The sequence below is a fragment of the Stomoxys calcitrans genome, chromosome 2, assembly GCF_963082655.1.
Source record: "Stomoxys calcitrans chromosome 2, idStoCalc2.1, whole genome shotgun sequence".
Classification (NCBI taxonomy): Eukaryota; Metazoa; Arthropoda; class Insecta; order Diptera; family Muscidae; genus Stomoxys; species Stomoxys calcitrans.
In genome coordinates, this window is record NC_081553.1 from 91,433,884 (window position 1) to 91,452,287 (window position 18,404).

The 18,404-nt window shown below is 36.7% G+C and overlaps 2 protein-coding genes across 3 annotated transcripts in view; one reads left to right on the forward strand and one right to left on the reverse strand.

The window, feature by feature from the left end:
* Window positions 1-18,404, reverse strand: part of LOC106089089 (probable serine/threonine-protein kinase DDB_G0282963) — a 535,104-nt gene that overhangs the window by 89,468 nt on the left and 427,232 nt on the right. The window lies entirely within an intron of this gene.
* On the forward strand, window positions 94-17,003 carry LOC106089109 (uncharacterized). The gene is made up of 3 exons (XM_013254881.2): window positions 94-1,307; window positions 12,422-12,813; window positions 15,480-17,003. Exons 1-3 carry the CDS (start codon window positions 331-333, stop codon window positions 16,697-16,699), a joined length of 2,589 nt encoding a protein of 862 aa, XP_013110335.2. The 5' UTR covers window positions 94-330; the 3' UTR covers window positions 16,700-17,003.

Genomic DNA, 18,404 nt, shown 5'->3' on the forward strand with positions numbered 1-18,404 from the left:
CATAAAAAAAAGAAGCAAAATATGAAAAATTGGTATAAAAGCAGCATAAATTTCACAAACAACTTTCAGTTTCTAAAGAAAATCGCACAAAGAAACAGAACGTGAAACGCTCTCGCGACTGCCTGACTGGTTGTGGTCACACAAATACACACACCCAAGGTGGTGTTTGTAGTCAAATCACCAAAACAAAACAAAACCAACTCCTTGGAAAAAAAGCAGCTTCTACAAGGTTAATACCTTGGATTCCGGCAATCAAAAGGAATTTTTTTTTGGGTGTTTTCTTGGGCTTTGTTTTAGAGCAGACGACATTCAACAGCCAACAAGTTCACCATGAAGATCACGCTGGCCGTGTTATTTTTGGCCATACTGACAATTTATTGTAAATGTATGGCGGTATTATCTTTACCTCCATCGCTTATCGCCCGTGCGGCATCCTTGGAGGCAACACAAACTCCAAAAGCCGCCCTAGTCAAGAGTCTCAACAAAGCAAGAGAAGGTGGTGAAGGTGGCTCTGAATCGGGAAATGCTGCCATACTGGCCCAAGGAGAGCGTGGAAGCACCGGCAACATTGTACAGGGTTCGGTGTTGCTGAAAAATCTCAAGAACTTGTGGCCCAAGAATTTCGCTTTACACAAACGTGAGCGTCTGGCCTTTGAAGATGCTATCGCCGCTCCATTGCTGCAACCCATGGCAGCAATTAAGAATAACAAAAATGCCCTACAGCAGCCGCCAAGGCACGACCAGCACCACGAGCAGCCATATGACATTGGCAATAATAATTTCTTGAAAATGGAATCAAGCGCCAGTAATTTCAAACACCACCCCACAGCCACAGCTGTTGGAGGGGAAAAGGAGGACGACGATCTAGAAGCTGCAGATGATGAGGAGGAAGCAGAAAATTACCATGATGCCTCTGCGGAAGAGCAATATGATTCAAATGAATGGCTGAACCCCAATAGCCATAAGATGACTGACGATATGGCCATTGTCTCGCCAGCAAATCGCCAACATTTTTTCGCCGACATTGAAGCTGAAGAAGAGAGTGCTGACGATGATGATGATGAGGATCCAGATGATGATGATGATGATGAGGCTGCTGCAGGAGCCTATGCTTTCCCTCCATCATTTGCTAACACCGATCTAGACACTAAACCAGACACTGATGCAAAGGACAATGTCGGCTCAATGGTTTGGAACAAATTCCTAAGACCTTTGAAATATTCCACGAACAAAGCATGTCAGACGGCAAATGAAAATTGCCCAGAGGAGGAGGTGGACTATTATCGCGGTGGCCTCAATGTGAACAGGTGAGTTGGCAACAGAAACAATGAAAAGGTAGTGAAAGAGAGTGAAAAGAAAATAAAGAATGCAAAAAAACTTGGTTAATTGGTCGCCAACACACTCTGTGTTGAATGTCTTATACTGTAGTTGCGCATGCGCATACACCAACCAGCCAGTCGCCTTAAGGATTTCATTGAAAACGAAAAAACCGCAACATGCCAAAAAATAAAAGTGAAGATGAATAACACCATAAAAATGGCCCAGTCTACAAAGTTTTGTGTATGTGAGTGTGTGTGTGTGTGTGCTATGCCATGTGGCTTTGTGGCCTTCTTGAGGTTAATTTGGTTACAAGACCAGTGTTGCCATGTAAGACAATAGATTCCCGTGTGCAAAAAAAGAATTGCGCCAGACAGGGACCTAAGAAGTAAAATGGGGAAATCGGTTTGCATGGACCGATTCAGACCCTATTTGAGACATATTATCAGAGGGCATAGAAGAAGTCACTGTGCAAAATTTCAAAATCGGATAAAAATTACGCCCTCTAGAGCCCTCTAGGGGCTCAAAAAATTAAATTGAGAAGTCGATTTAAATGACAGCTATATCAGGTTTTGGGCAGATTTGTATCACATTTGGTACGTAAGTTGGAGGTCATTGTGCAAAATTTCAGCTAAATCTAATAAGAATTGCGCCCTCCAGAGGCTCAAGAAGTAAACTAGGGAGATCGGTTTATATGGCAGCTATATCAGGTTATGGACCGATTCAGAATATATTTGGAACGTTTATTAGAGGTCATGAATGCAGTGACGGTATTTCAGCAAAATCGGATAAGAATAACGTCCTCTAGAGCTCTCTAGAGGCTCAAGAAGTAAAGTAGGGAGATCGGTTTGTATGGGAGCTATATCGGGTTATGGACCGATTCACACAATATATGCCACGTTTTTTAGAGGTCATGAATATAGTGACTGTGCTAAATTTCAGCTAAATCGGATAAGAATAGCGTCCTCTAGAGCCCTCTAGAGGCCCAAAACCTGATATAGCACCCATATAAACCGACCTCCCAGTTTGACTTCTTATTGGGAGGTCGGTTTATATGGGAGCTATATCAGGTTTTGGGCCGATTTGAATTATATATGGTACGTAAGTTAGAGGTCGCTGGAGAAGTCATTGTGCAAAATTTTGAGCTAAAGATGATAATAATTGCGACCTCTAGAGGCTCAAGAAGTAAAATAGGGAGATCGGTTTATATGGGAGCTATGTCAGGCAACAAACCACTTCACACCATACTTGGCACGTATGTTAAAGGTCATAGAAAAAGTCACCGTGCAAACTTTCAGCCAAATCGCATAAGAGTAACGCCTTATAGAGGGTCAAGAAGTATAATCGGGAGATCGGTTTATATGAGAGATATATCAGATTTTAGACCGATTTGAACCATACTCAGCACCGATGATGGAAGTCGTAACAAAACGTAACGTTAAAAATTTTAGCCAAATCGGATAAGGATTGCGCCCTCTAGAAGCTTAAGAAGTCTAATCGGAAGATCGGTTTATATGGGAGCTATATCAGGTTACAAACCGATTCGGACCATACTTTGTACGTATGTTTAAGGTCATATAAACAGTTACTATGCAAAATTTCAACCAAATTGGACGGCAAATGCGCTTTTTAGAGACTCAAGAAGTCAAATCGAGAGATCGGTTTATATGACAGCTATATCAGGTTATAGACCGATTTGAACCATACTTAGCACAGATGTTGGAAGTCGTAATAAGTCATAACGAAACGTAACGTGCAAACTTTCTGCCAAATCGGATAGGAATTGCGCCCTCTAGAAGCTAAAGAAGTCAAATCTGGAGATCGGTTTATATGGGAACTATATCTAAATATGGACTGCTATGGCCCATTTAAAATCCCAACCGACCTACACTAAATGTCAAGACTTTTGGGGTCTAAGATCAATATTTCGAGGTCCGTCTGCCGAAATCACGATAGCGGTCGACCGCGTTGAGGTAGCCACTTGTAATTTTTCACAGACACTTAATATTGATGTAGGTAGTTCGGGATTGCGTCTGGGCCATATCAGATCAGATTTAGATATAGCTCCCACATAAACCGGTCACTTGTTGAGCCCTTAACTTTAACCAAACAAAAGGTAAAAAAAAATTGATTTTGATTTCTAAATTGGGGAAAACATGCTTCTCAGAGAATATTTAATAAGAATTTCATATTTTTAAGTGTGTTTGATTATATTATTGGGTTGTCCAAAAAGTAATTGCGGATTTTTCATATAGTCGGCGTTGACAAATTTTTTCACAACTTGTGACTCTGTAATTGCATTCTTTCTTCTGTCAGTTATCAGCTGTTACTTTTAGCTTGCTTTAGAGAAAAAGTGTAAAAAAAGTATATTTGATTAAAGTTCATTCTAAGTTTTATTGAAAATGCATTTACTTCCTTTTAAAAAATCCGCAATTACTTTTTGGGCAACCCAATATTAGATTTTTATTAAAAGTTTGATTACTTGGAATTATCCAAAAAAAATTTTTTCTCCAAAATGCGACCAAGAAATTTTTTCTTCATAACAAATTCCCATAACGGCAACACTATGCAAGACCCATTTCTTTAGTAACGCAGATTTGATTTTTGAAGGCTTTGCAGAAAAAATGCAGAAAAAAAGTCAGTGAAATACGTCAAGGTTGCAGTGAAAGTGTTTGCCGGCTGGATCATATTGATGATGATGATGATGACTACGGCGGTTGGTCTTCAAGTGTGATACAGCATCGTAATTTTCTTTTTGGCAGCATTACAAAATATTATCTCTAGTGGCCCCCAAACGAAGCAGTCTACTTGCATATACACAGAAGAAGAAGAAGAAAAACACAAGACCCTCAGTCTGACAACTCCAAATTGTGGCTGCCACTTGGATGTTTTCGAAGCCGCTATTAGGCTGCATGCATCAGCTGCAGCCCCTCCTAATCTTGTATTTTTTTTTTCTTTGCACTGGATGGCTTAAAAAGTTAAACACTTTAGCCGCTGCAGCCGCCAAGAGATGAATGAGCTTCTCTGATGCCCCATCAAGTGCTGTGTTAAATATTTGACCGGCGGTTGTCACTTCCAGCCTTTAGTTATGGCGGCGGCAAACTGGTGGTTCATATTTTCTCACCGCATTGGAGTGGAGACTTAAAGTCCATAAATCGATCTTTAGTTATGGCCACAAGGAAGAGGTGGAGTTTTCTTTTGTTTTTGCTTGCATTGTATTTGGTGAAAAGTGTGTAAAAATTTATATTTTTTCCATTTTTCAACCAACAATTCACACAGTGACTTATATTTTGCAAGGGGGCACACAAGTTATTTAAACAACCAAAAATGTTGCTTGGAGAAAAAAAAAGAAATGTTTATAAACATTTCAATTATGTAGAAAATCCATAAAATAAATAATAGATATGGAAAAGTTTCCTTTTTCTGAATTTCGAAACTGTTTAAAATATTGCAAATATTGGTGGGGTTTCTATGGTTTTATAGGTTTAAGAGAAAATCTACTCCCAGAACCACAAAAAGGGGGATATAGACCAATCAGAACAATATGGGTCTATAAGAAATGGTATTTGAGTTTAGGGACCAAATCTTTGGCAGATCCTGCCCCACAGGTCCAAAAGGTGGAGAGGACTCTTTGGTACTCTAGTAGACCCTTTTTACATCTGATTTGTCTTGGCTTGCTGTATGGTTTTTGGAATGGCCTTATGCACAGTGTTGGAGATTCCATGAGACAAAAATTTTACTCACACATTCTCACATAAGATTAACGAAGATCTTACGACTGCCGGGAAAATAACGACTCACAAAAGAAATCACGATTCAAGAAAAAATCACGACTCGAGAGAAAATCATGATTGATGATTAGATTCATTTGTCATAATTTTTCTCGTCAGTCGTGATAATTTTATAAGCCCATTTCATGGGCCCAAGACCTCAAATCGGCAGATCGGCAATATTCAAATATATTTTCGACAATACTCAGTTCGACTGCCAAAGAGTGAAATGAAAATCATATTTTAGCGACATCGGTCACTAAATTTGCCATTTATAGGCATTCTGCGAAGGCTACTGTGGGACAGAGCTTAGCATGTTCGCCTATGTTGCTCCTCATGTCCTACCTAATACCATCGACAATTATGAGGCATTCAGCTGTGAAAATCTTCTGCGGCTCGCTGCACAGTGGAATGGAAAGAAAATTAAAGCCTTTAGGAGCCGCATAAGCATAGTCAAGAGATCGGTTTATATGGGAACTATATCAGGTTATAGACTGATTTGGACCGTACTTGGCACAGCTGTTGGAAGTCGTCATAGAACGCTTTAAACAAAATTTCAGCCAAATCGGACAAAAATTGTGGCTTGTAAGGACTAAGGAAGTCAAATCGTCAGATCGGTTTATATGAGAGGCACATCAGGTTATAAACCGATTTGGACTTTACTTATTACGGTTGTGGAAAGTCATAGCAGATCACTACATGCACAATTTCAGCCAAATCGGACAAATATTGTCGCCTTCTGGGGCTCAAGAAGCCAAATTGGGAGATCGGTTTATATAGGAGCTATACCAGGTTGTAGACCGATTTAAACCGGACTTTATACAATTATAACAGAGCACTATGAGGTGGTAAAAATTTAGGCTTCTAAGGGATGAAGAAGTCAAATCCGGGGATCGGTTTATATGAGGGTCATATCTGTTAATAGACCGATTCGGTCTTGCCATGGAAGTTGGAAGTCGTAATGCAAGTCTTTGTTCTAAATTTCAGCAAAATCGAATAGGGGCTCAAGAAGACAAATCGGGTAATCGGTTTATATGGAAGCTATATCCAAATCTTAACCGATATGGTCCACTGACAATTCCCAACGACCAGCATCAATAAGAAATATATGTGCATAATTTCAAGCGGCTAGCTTTATGCGTTCGACTGCTACCGTGATGTCGACAGACGGACGGTCGAACGGACATGGCTAGATCAACTTAGAATGTTGAGACGATAAACAATATATATACTTTATGGGGACTTAAATAAATATTTTGATGTGTTGCAAACGGAATGACTAGATCCGTATACCCCCATCCTGTGATAGTGTGTTAAAAAGATACAAACATTCAATATCAAGTTCAGAAATTATTCAGAATTTCTTTCGAACTGTTGGGAAAAATTTTTACCGGTGGAAAAAATCTGCCACAAAAAAGAAGACAAAAGAATCCGACAAAAATTCTTACAAACAGTGGGTAAGTGGCTCAGAAATCCTTCCGAATGGTCGCAAGAAAATCAAAAAAATTAAAAAAAAAAAAATAATAATAAACAAGTAAACAAGTAAAACGGCATTAAGTTCGGCCGGGTCGAACTCCCCTTTCGTCACAATCCGGTGAAAATTGGATAACTCTCCAATTTCAACAAAATCGGGTAATAAATAAAGCTTTTATGAGCTTTAGACCCTTAACCAGCACATTGGTGGTCTACATGATCTACAGTCTGATCTTTACCATATTTAGGTCGGATGGCGGGTGGCCTAAAACTACTTACTGTTTCAAATTTCAGCGAAATCGGATAAAAAATAAAGCTTTTATTCGCTTCAGACCCCTTATCGGGAGATCGGTTGTATGACAGCTTTATCTTAATATAGTCCGATTCGAACCATACTTGGGACGGATGTCGGGAGACCTAAAACTACTCACTATATCTAATTTCAGCGAAATCGGTTAAAAAAATAGTGCTTTTATGGGCTTTATCGGCAGATCGGTCTATATGGCAGCTATACCTAAATATTGTCCGATTTGATCCATATTTAGGTCAGATATCAGGAGGCTTAAAGTTACCCTCTGTTTCAAATTTCTTCGAAAGCAGGCAATAAATAAAGTTGTAATGGGCTTCAGACCCTTTATCGGCAGATCGCTTTATATGGCAGCTATATCTAAATGTAATACGATCCATACCATATTCGAACCACATTCGGATCCTATGTTAGGAGGCCCAAAACTACTTACTGTTTCAAATTTCAGCGAAATCGGTTAAAAGGCAGACCCTTCATCGGGAGATCAGTCTATATGGCAGCTATATCTATATATACCCCGATCTGAACCATATTTAGGTCAGATGTCGGGAGGCCTAAAACTATCCACCGTTTCAAATTTCAGTAAAATCGGATGAAAAATAAAGCATTTATGGGCATAAAACCCTTAAAACGGCAGATCGGTCTATATAGCAGCTATATCCAAATATGGTTCGATTTGGCCCGTTCAAGAACTTAACCAGCGTGCATCAAAAATATCTCAATTTTCGAAGGCTGTAGAGTGATTACAACAGACGGACGGACAGACACACGCACATCGTTAAATTGTCTTAGAATTTTACGACGATCCGAAATACTTTGTAGGGTCGGAAATTGATTGTTCGATGTGTTGCAAAAGGAATGACTAAATGAATATATTCCCCCCATATCCTATGGTGATGGGTACAAAAAATCTAACAAAAAGACATTTAGTTAGACCTCGTTCAGAATTCTTGGAACAAAAATTTCCTCAGAATGTCGAACAGACATTCTTGTCGGAAGACTTCAGAATTTGCTCAGATTCGTCTGACATCAGACATTTGGCCCTCTGGGTAGCTTTACTCATTCAGAAGTTAGCGTGCTTTCGATAGATTTTTTTTAACAAAAAAAAAACTGGAAATCCCCATCGAGTTCTCAAAACGCAAAGCTGAAACCCTCAATTTGAAAACACACTCTCGTTAGTCCTGGGTGTCCCAAAACACTTGTAACATTTTTTTACGCCATCCAAGGATTGATGTCTCTACGGCCATTTTACCTAAAAATGCTGATTTGGCAAACATCTTTTTCAGAATGGAGATTTTTGGTATTCTTGTCAAGAAATGTGACCAACATATTTTATTTATTTTTTTTTTTTTATGAGATATTCATCCGTCTAACGCTGAAAAAGTATAACGAAATATTTGGTTTTATGATAATCTCTATTAAAATTTTGGTTTTTTACATTTTGAGCTCTTTTTGGTTTTTTTTGGCTAAATTTTTGTCTGTCCATTAAAATCGAGTGGGAGGAAATATACTCAAAAGTTGACGGGTATTAGGACAGCTCTCTTAGATCATTTCTCTCTCTTTCTCTAGAGTAAGGTAAGAGGTAGGCCAATTCGATTTTTATTGGCATGTAGTGGACAAATTATAAATACTAAAATGTTTGCCTGTCATGGCTGACTTAATCCATTTCTCATTAATCTCCCATATAGGAGATTTTTTGACCTCCTATGATCTTAGAAGTACATTCATGACACCCATATGCGTCCCAGATAGGTCCAGAAGCAGTTAAAGCATCCATGTAAATCAATTTGACTTTTAAAGCTCCTAGATATCTGAATATTCACTCGATTTTGTAGAATTTTGGCGAAAAATTTGGACTCGATCGATCTCCAAGTCCCTATAGCCCCATTTAAAATTGATAGCATGATTTAATGTAAGACCCTATTTCCTGTTTCCATCAAAATAAAACAGACAGAAACTCATCTTATATGTGTAAAACAGCATTCATGGTGCTGGGTGTTTGCGGTTCGCCCCCAATTTAAATGCATTTTTACTCGTATAATCTCTTATTTTCTGATCCTGTTATACAATTGCCATACTCGCATTGTGGGAACTACATATCTTCTCTCCTTGGAAAACAAACCTGATCTGTAGATTAGTGCATCATATATTTTTAATTTAATTATATAGAACAAAGTGTTCGAGTAATAACTACAATTTTGCACGAATTGTAGTTCTTCCTCCTAATCTAGTGGCAGCCTACATAGCAATGATCATGTATTTCACTTTTTTTTTCAAAGGCCAAAGCAAAACATGAATTCCTGGCTTGAGGAGCTTTGGACATAATTTTATGCAGAAAGACCTATACCAGTAAAAAGCAAACCAAAGTTATTCGCTTCACTTTCGTTTTCGATAATTATAGGCACTAGGCAATGTTGGACATACCCATCAAATATTACAAAAGCAAAAGTGTTTTTTTTTTTTCTTTCTTTGTTTCTTATCGTTGCATGGAGCGAGCCATCGCACTTTTTAAATTGAAATATCACAGACCATATCAATGTTGTAAAGGTAATTTTCAGCTGATATCGGGCAATCGATGGAAAGGTGGTACCACCGACATCTCTCACGTCTCATGTGAAATGTATCATAAATAAATTTGAACAAAAGCCCCGGCAATCTGTTTTAATATATGGAATTTATCAATAACATTTAGCAAACTTTGAACGCCTTTTGTCCATTCATTTGTGGACATCGACAACAACATCGAGCAAATAATCAGAAAAAAAGCCGCCACAAAAAATTTTATATGAATTGAAAAAAAAGTGAGTTTTTTCTCTCGGGCAACATCATCCTCGGTGGCAATGCATGCAAAGCATTTCCTTAGTTTTTTTTTTTTTTTTTTGTGGATGTTGGTCTTCACTATCCGGTCTCTGGTTGCCGCCAATCGCCCTGATTACAGCGGGCGATAATGTGCCAATTGTCAGTCAGTCAGGCAAACAGCTATAGCCCAACGAGCCGAAGCCACTTTGGAGGCCACAATGCAAATAATGAAATTTTTTTCAAAAAGTTGGAAAAAAGTGAAATTTGTAAACATCAAACCGTAAAAAAAAGTCTTCTGCCGTTTCTTTCATATCTGATGTTGGTCTAAGCGGCAAACTGAGAGTCCGTTCATCCTCGTTGTCCTTCTTTTTCGTTTTTTCATGCCGTTGCAACAAAAGCCTAACAAAACCAGTAGTTCGATTGATCAGCCTGTTCCTCGTTCTGTTTTCCTTTCAATTATTCATAAATGTTAAGACAGCAAGACGTTTTCGATTGCATCCCAATGCATTGGCAATATTTGGTTACACTACCAGCATAGTCGTCAACATAGTTTCCCTCTTTCTGCCATGGTCATGGCAATGATTCTTCGATCTTTGCTTAGCGGAGAGTTGCAGATCTGTTTTTCTTTGCATTTTTCAGCCTTTAATGGGATTTACTTGTCATATTAAAATGAATTAAGTCGAAGTTTTTTGAGCCCATATTCCAAAAAATCGATTGCTTTGAAGCCTTTTTTGTTTCATACGATCACCCAAAGAGGTGATCTCCAATTACCATTTCTGTTATTGTTTCTTGTTTTTGGGTTAGGGGGGGTAAGCTAAGAAAGTGATTAATTGTGGTTACTTTCAATGGGTGTTTTTATTTTCGTTACACTGCTGTGTAGATATTGTCATTATTTTTAAGTTGCAAGTACTTGTTCTCCGTTTTTTTTTGCAATGTTGCATTTTTTTTAAATTTTTTATTGTCATTGCTTGCTGTCTTGTTATCTTAACGGTGTTTCTTGCTTTATAAAGTGTTGTGATAAAATAACAATCAGATATAGGCTGGCTGAAGCTATCATAACTGGAAAAACAAACAGGCGTATGCCAATGGGTGGTCCGATTATCATTATTGGAAAAAAGAGAAAAAAGTTGATTGTAGTTTTAAAAGAGAAAAAAAAATATTTTGGGGACGGCATATTTTGGGGACAGCACACTTGAGGACAGTACACTTTGGGAACACTATTCTTTTGAGCATTATAGAGAGAATAGCATATTTTGGGGACAGTACACTTTGAGGATAGCACACTTTGGGGACATAACACTTGGAGAGACAGCACAATTTTGGGGACAATATGAGGTTCTTTGAGGACAATAAAAGTAAAATTTATAACAAGGCAGCGATTTTTCTTTTTTTTATACAAAACTGAAAATTTGTCCATGAACATTCCACAAAGAAACTGGGGAACACTTCTCACATATCACTGAGTGCTGTCCGATTTAAATTTTATGCTCAATGATAAGGGGCCTCTTTTTTATAGCCGAGTCCGAACGGCATGCCGCAGTGCGACACCTTTTTGGGGAGAAGTTTTAAAATGGCATAGTAAATATATCAGAAATGTCGTCTGCATTAGGAGGGGATAACCACTGCCGAAATATTTTTCTCTCGCCAGAATTCGAACCCAGGCGTTCAGCGTCATAGGCGGATACCATGTCGCATACCATAGTAGCGACAAACCAAAGCCTTTGGGGGAAATCGAAAAAAAAAGAGTTCCCACACTACTAGTCCGCTACTAACTCAGCTACCTGCCTTAGGTTAGGTTGAAAAGAGGGTGCAGATGTTAATCCACCCCATGCCATTATGGACATACACCTCAGCCAGTAATCGGCTTGTTGTGCGCTCTAAAAACTATAAAGTAACCTCGAAAAAAAAAATTTTAAGTAAGGAATTTCGTGCTACTTACAAAATCCTTAATTGTTTCCCATGCCACTCCCCTAAGTTGGTTCATGTCTGATATTGTGCCTCCATCTAAGTACTGGTATCTGTTGGACGCGAAAGCCGGGCAATGACAATGGAAATGCTCCAACGTCCCATCATCTTCCCCGCATGTCCAACATATGCTATCACTTGGCGCACTGATTTTACATAAGTGAGCTCGTAGTCCTATGTGTCCCGTTATGATACCAATAGCTATACTGACCATCTTCTTGCTTCCATTCAGTAATAGCCTTGTCTTCTCACGATCTGGATCCCCCATAGGATTTTCGCCGTCCTACCGACCGTTTCGCTGTTTCACAATGGTGCATGCGCATTCGTCGCCCACGCCCTTAACTCGGAATGCGTTGGCCCGAAAGGCTTCGGGTTAACCAAGTTTATTGACGGCAGTCCTCTGGCCTTCACCGCCAAATCGTCTGCCCATTCATTCCCCCTTACACTGTTATGGCCCGGCACCCAAACGATGCGGATTTTTCCCATCCTCAGAGAAGGCGTTAATCTCCTTTTTACACTGCAAGTCTGTTTGTGACCTTACCGTCCAGGTTGTTATTGCCCTTATGGCAATTTTACTGTCGGTAAAGATGTTCACACTCGACGTTCTCGCCTTAGCATCAGGACCTGTCTTAAGTCAAAAACAAAACTTAGGCATATTACTCGAAATAAAAAAAAAGTAAAGGCAAATTTGTCATCGTCCCACTTAAATTTTTGAATCTCCTATATTTCATTTCATTTTTATACATCACCTTTCAATAACCTGACTCATATCCCTTTTATACTATTTCAGAAATCTCAATTATCCATCACAAAAATTTGGTTATTCTGCTGAGGTTTCGCCAAGGCCCAATCTATTGTCATCTTCAGAAGTTGTACCCAAAACTTCGCAACTACCCACATTTCAAAGTGAAAACATACATAATGTTAACAATGATGATATTCTTCTGTTGCTAACAGCCGAACAAAATCTAGTTCAATTTTTAAATTGGGCCATGCATGAACTTTATCCCTTTGAGAAATTTGCCAATGTTAGCGAACACGGAGCGGATCATTATCATCCTGGTATGTTTTCGTGGAAGAAATTGAATTTGTCGGGACGTTTGGAGCCACCCATGTATGTGGAAGAACCACACTATGTCATTGTGCGCAGGGAATACGATGCCGATGATGATCTCAAGAGGGGTAAGTGGAAGTTTTGAAGAAAAAAATTATTAAAAGACATTATACAGGGTGATTTTTTAAGAGCTATAGGAAAGTTCATTAAAATTCAGCCAAAAAAAATTAAGTGTTTATTTGAATCGATAGTACGGTCCACATAATTTAATGTTGGAAGATTATTTCATGCAAATGTTGAGCGTGACTGCGCCTAAAATGGTCCATCCGCTTAGTCCAATTTTGCCATACTCTTTCCAACATTTCGGCCGGTATTTCACCAATAAATGCCTCAATGTTGTCTTCCAGGGCTTCAATTGAAGCGGGCTTGTCTGTAAAGATATGAGCTTTAACATAGCCCCACAAAAAATAGTCTAAAGGCGTTAAATCGGACGATCTGACGGCCAATTGACCGGTCTCGAACGTGAAATAAAATGTTCACCGAACTAGCTTCTCAATAAGTCCATTGTTACGCGTGCGGTGTGGCATGTGGCACCGTCTTGTTGAAACCACATGTCATGCAAGTCAAGCTCTTGCATTTTGGGCAAAAAAGAGTTGGATATCATCCCACGGTAGCGCTAACCATTCACAGTTACATTACGATTCGCATCATCTTTGAAGAGGTACGGTCCAATGATGCCACTAGCCCATAAACCGCACTAAACTGTGACTTTTTCTGGATGCATTGGTAGCTCTTGCAACGTACCCATTGAGCTAAAAATGAGCTTAGTCGCTGAACACAATTTTTTTTATAAAAAAAATGGATCTTCGGCTAAAAATAATAGCTAAAAGCCCACGCTTTGGGTCAATTGAAGAAACTGTACATGGTTCAAACTATGGAGAACTGCATAGGACAAAATAGTTTGAGGACAACATAGCTTGAAGACTACATAGTTTGTCGTCAACATAGTTTGAAGGCTACATAGTTTAAGGACTACGTAGTTTGAATACTACATATTTTGCGGGCTGCATAGTTTGAAGACTATATTGCTTGAGGACTACTTAATTTGTGGACAAAATATTTTAAAGACTACATAGTTGGACAACTACATAGTTTGAGAACTACAAAGTTTAAGGACTACTTGGTTTAGCACTACATAGTTAGAGGAGTACATAGTTTGAGGACTATGTAGTTTGTAGACAACATAGTTTGAAGACTACATGGTTTGAAGGCTATGTACCTAGATTGACGATTTCTTGGTAAGAACTATATAGTTTGAGACCTATGTAGTTTGAAGACAATGTAAAAAGTTTGAGGACTGTTTAATGTAGGTCTACACTGTTCGAAGACGACATAGTTCGAGGTTTACGTAGTTTATCGAGAACATAGTTTGAAGACTACATACTTTGAGGACGGCAAAGTTTGGAGACTATGTGCGAAGTTTGAGGATTATTGGTTTAGGACTACACAGTTTGAGGACCACAAATTTTGAAGACTACATAGTTTGATTACCACATACCTAACGACTACATCGTTTTAGCACTACATAGTTTAAGGACTAGTTGGTTAGGCACTACATAGTTTGAGCAGTACTCAGTTCGAAGACTACGTAGTTTGTAGACAACAAAGTTTGAAGACTACATTCTTCGAGGACGATAAAACTGGAAGACTACATAGTATGAAGACTATGCACGAAGTTTGAGGACTACATTGTTTGGAACTATAGAGTTTGATGACGACATACATGGTTTGCAGACAAAATAGTTTGGGGACCATATAGTTTAAGGACTACATAGTTTTAATACTACATAGCTTGAGGACTCTATAGTTTAAGGACTACTTCGTTAAGTACTACATAGTTTTAGCAGTACATAGTTTGAGAACTACGTAGTTTGTAGACAACATACAATAGTTTGAAGACTCAATACTCAATACTGAGGACGACAGAGTTTAAAGACTACAAAGATTGAAGACTATACGAAGTTTGACGACTACTTGGTTAAGAACTACACAGTTCGAAGATAACATAGTTCGAGGACTATGTAGTTTGAGGACAAAATAGTTTCAGGACCTCATAGTTTAAGGACTACACAGTTTTTCTTTTTGTTGAGTAGATAATTTTGAAAAACAACCACCATTTAATATTTGGGAGTATTTTTATCTCAAAGTCATCGCCGCTACAGTCAGATATGAGAAATTACTCGCTGTACTCACTATATATGAAAGCGTCTCACTGTGTCCCCTTATGATACCGATCGCTATACTGACCTTCTTCTTTCTTTCAGTAGAAGCCTATTCTTCTCATAATCCGAATCTCCCATTGGATTTTCGTCGTCCTGTCGACCGTTTCGTTGTTAAATAGTGTTACATGCGTACGACGCCCACGCCCTTAACTCGGCCTGCTTCGACACGAAAGGCTTAGGGTTAACCAAGTTTATTGAGGGCTGTCCTCTGGCCTTCACTAAAAACTTTGAAACTAAGTACTATGGCGAACAACGAAAAAATAAACTTCCAATGGCTATGTACCCTACTTAAGAGTTTATTAAGACTAAATTAGTGTTCCTTTTTTCCTTGAAAATATTTCATTAGAAAACTTGTAGCATTATGTCTCCCCAACTTAAGTCTCTCTTTATTTATTATTGAAATAAATCCTCAATAATTTGCACAATAATCATTGCAACTATTTTTTGTCCTCTTTCTCTCTAATTGCACTTGTTAAATTTTCCTTGTTTAAAAACACAACTGAAACGTTTAGGTCTTCACTCACGAGACGATCCATTTATACCACCAAGGGGACGTAAACATAATTTACCCGATCTTGATTCATTGCTGCAACGCTATGAGACATTTGTACCCAATCGTGGAAGACGTGACAATATCAAAGATATTTTCAAATATGATGATCTCTTCTATCCGAATCGTGGCAAAAGACAAATGAGGCTGCCGCAACAGCAGCAACAACTACATAAAACAATTGGGGACATTGTTGGTGCTGGCGAAGACATCAAAGAAGCAAATCATCATCAACAACAGCAACAGTTTTTAATGAATGAGGAAAATGCGGCCATTGCCGCCAATCACCACAATCCTACTCAGCAGCAGCAGCAACTGCCAGCATTGTCTTGGAAGGCCTTGGAGCAATTGGAAAATGTTATGGCAAAAATGAGGAGAAAATTACACCAAATGCAACAGCAGCAAAATACTTTTGATGAAATGTCTGACAACAACAACATAGCAACAAAAAGAATGTCAACCTCACATCAACCATTGATGTTAGCAATGGGACAAAAACGGCGACGAAACGTTGACAAACGCTTAAAATCAATAGCCAATATTTTTCAACAACGAAGGCAGCAATTATCGGCAAACAGTCACAAAAACCTCAATGCCAGACGTCAATGGTTGAAGCGCTATGCTATGGCAAACAGTCATGATAGGCCAACGGCAAAGAGTGGCAATGCTGGCACCACCACCGCCACCACCAGCAATAGTGGTCCATCACATCTAGCTGTGGCGGCTAATAGATTACATGCATTAAGATCAATGTCACCTTTACAACATCACCGACAGCAGCAGCCACATCAACAGGATCTTGTCAACCATGGATACCTTTCCAGCACCAAATATGCCGCACATATACCGAATTTGTTGCCCATGCAACAACAAACATCCCCATTACAGCGACAATCATTAGCTGCTCGGCAATTTGATCCTTTGTCTTGGCATAAATTACAAATGCTCCAACATCAATATCATCTACCACTATTGACAATGCGACATTCTCGTTTGACACCAGCAGTAGAGCAGCAGCAGCAGCTACAACATCCTTTCACCGGGGAACAGCAACAGCGGCAAAACCAAGCCATGTTGCCAACGCCTCAAGAGACACAATTATCATGGCAATCATCGGATGCAATGGATGATAATGCCATGGCTAATGATCTTGGAAATCTCTTTAAAACGGACTATGATTAAACTAACGCTGGAGATGAAGGGAGAGTAAAGAGTAGGGAAGGAAATACAATTTGAATACATCACCACACCTCAAAGAGCGAGAGAAATTCACTGTAATTGTTTGACGGACTTTAAGGACAAAAAACATATCGAAACCACAAAACAAACCATTGGCACTTTATCTGTTTTTGGGTTTGGCTGTAGGGGTTCTAAAAAATTTTTTTGCAACAAATGCAGGGCTGGCTTATTACGATTTTAAATTTTATATATTGTTTTTGATGGAATAAATGTAAATGTATGTGTATATAAAAAAATTTAAAATTTATTATGGTTATCTAAACATTAATAAAAAGCAACGATATTAAAATATCAAATTTTAAAGTTTTATTAAGAAAAATTGGTTGAATGCACTGCAGAGATCAGGTGAGTTGAGAAAAGAATCGCGCTCCATGCAAAAGCATGATCTTCAGATAATAATAAATCTTTTAATATAGCAAATACTTTGCAAATTAAATTTATTTAGAAAATATTGGCAATTCTATGTTATTTATATATCAAAAGTTTATCTTTGTTGAAAAAATTTAAAATTTATTTTTTTTAAATATCAAAAAAAAAAAATTTTAAAAAATTAAAAATTTTCAAAATTTTTTTTAAAAATATTCAAATTTTTTTTTTTTAATTTTTTTTTATATTTTGTTTAAAATTTTTCAAAAATTTTTTAAAATTTTTTCAAAATTTTACTTAAAAATTTTTTTAACATTTTTTAAAATTTTTTAAATTTTTTTTAAAATTGTGTCAATATTTCATATTTATACCATATTTTGACAAAAATTAAAAAAAAAAAAACAAATTCTACAACAAATTCTGTCAAATTATTATATAAAAAAAACTTAAACGTCTTTTAAAAATAAAATTTTTAATTTTGTTAAAATAAAATTAGATTTAAAAAAGAAATAAAATTTTAAATATTTAAAAAAAAAAAAATTTAATTTTTTAAAATAAAAATTTTAATAACGTCATTCCAAAAAAAAAAAATTTAAATTTTTTGGAATGAGATTTTTAAAATTTTTTATAAAAAATTTTTTTGAATATTTAAAAAAAAAAAAATTTAATTTTCTTAAAAAAAAATTTTAAATTTCTTTAAGAAAAATTTAAAAAAAAATTAAATTTCTTAAAAAAAAATTTATTTTTTTTAAAAACAATTAAAATTTTTTTTTAAATTCTGTAAATATTTGAAACAAAAATATATAAAAAAAAATTTTCAGAAATATTATTTTTAGAAATTATTTCAAATTTTTTAAATTTTTTTTAAAATTGTGTCAATATTTCATATTTATACCATATTTTGACAAATTTTTAAAATTTTGTTTTAGAAATTTTTTAAAATTTTTTTAAAAAGTTTTAAAATTTTTTTAAAAAATTTTTAAAAAAAATTAAATTTTTTTAATTGTGTTAAAATTTTAAACAAAAAAAATGTTGTCGAATTTTTATTTAAAAAATATTTTAGTAAAAAAAATTTTAAAAAAATGTCATTCTTAAATAAAATTATGTCAATATTTTATATTTATACCATATTTTGACAAAAATTAAAAAAAAACAATTCTATAACAAATACTGTCAAAATACTACATAAAAAAATTTTTAACGTTTTTTTAAAAATAAAATTATTAGATTTTTAAAATAAAATTTAAAAAAAAAATTTCATTTTTTAGAAAAAATTGTTAAA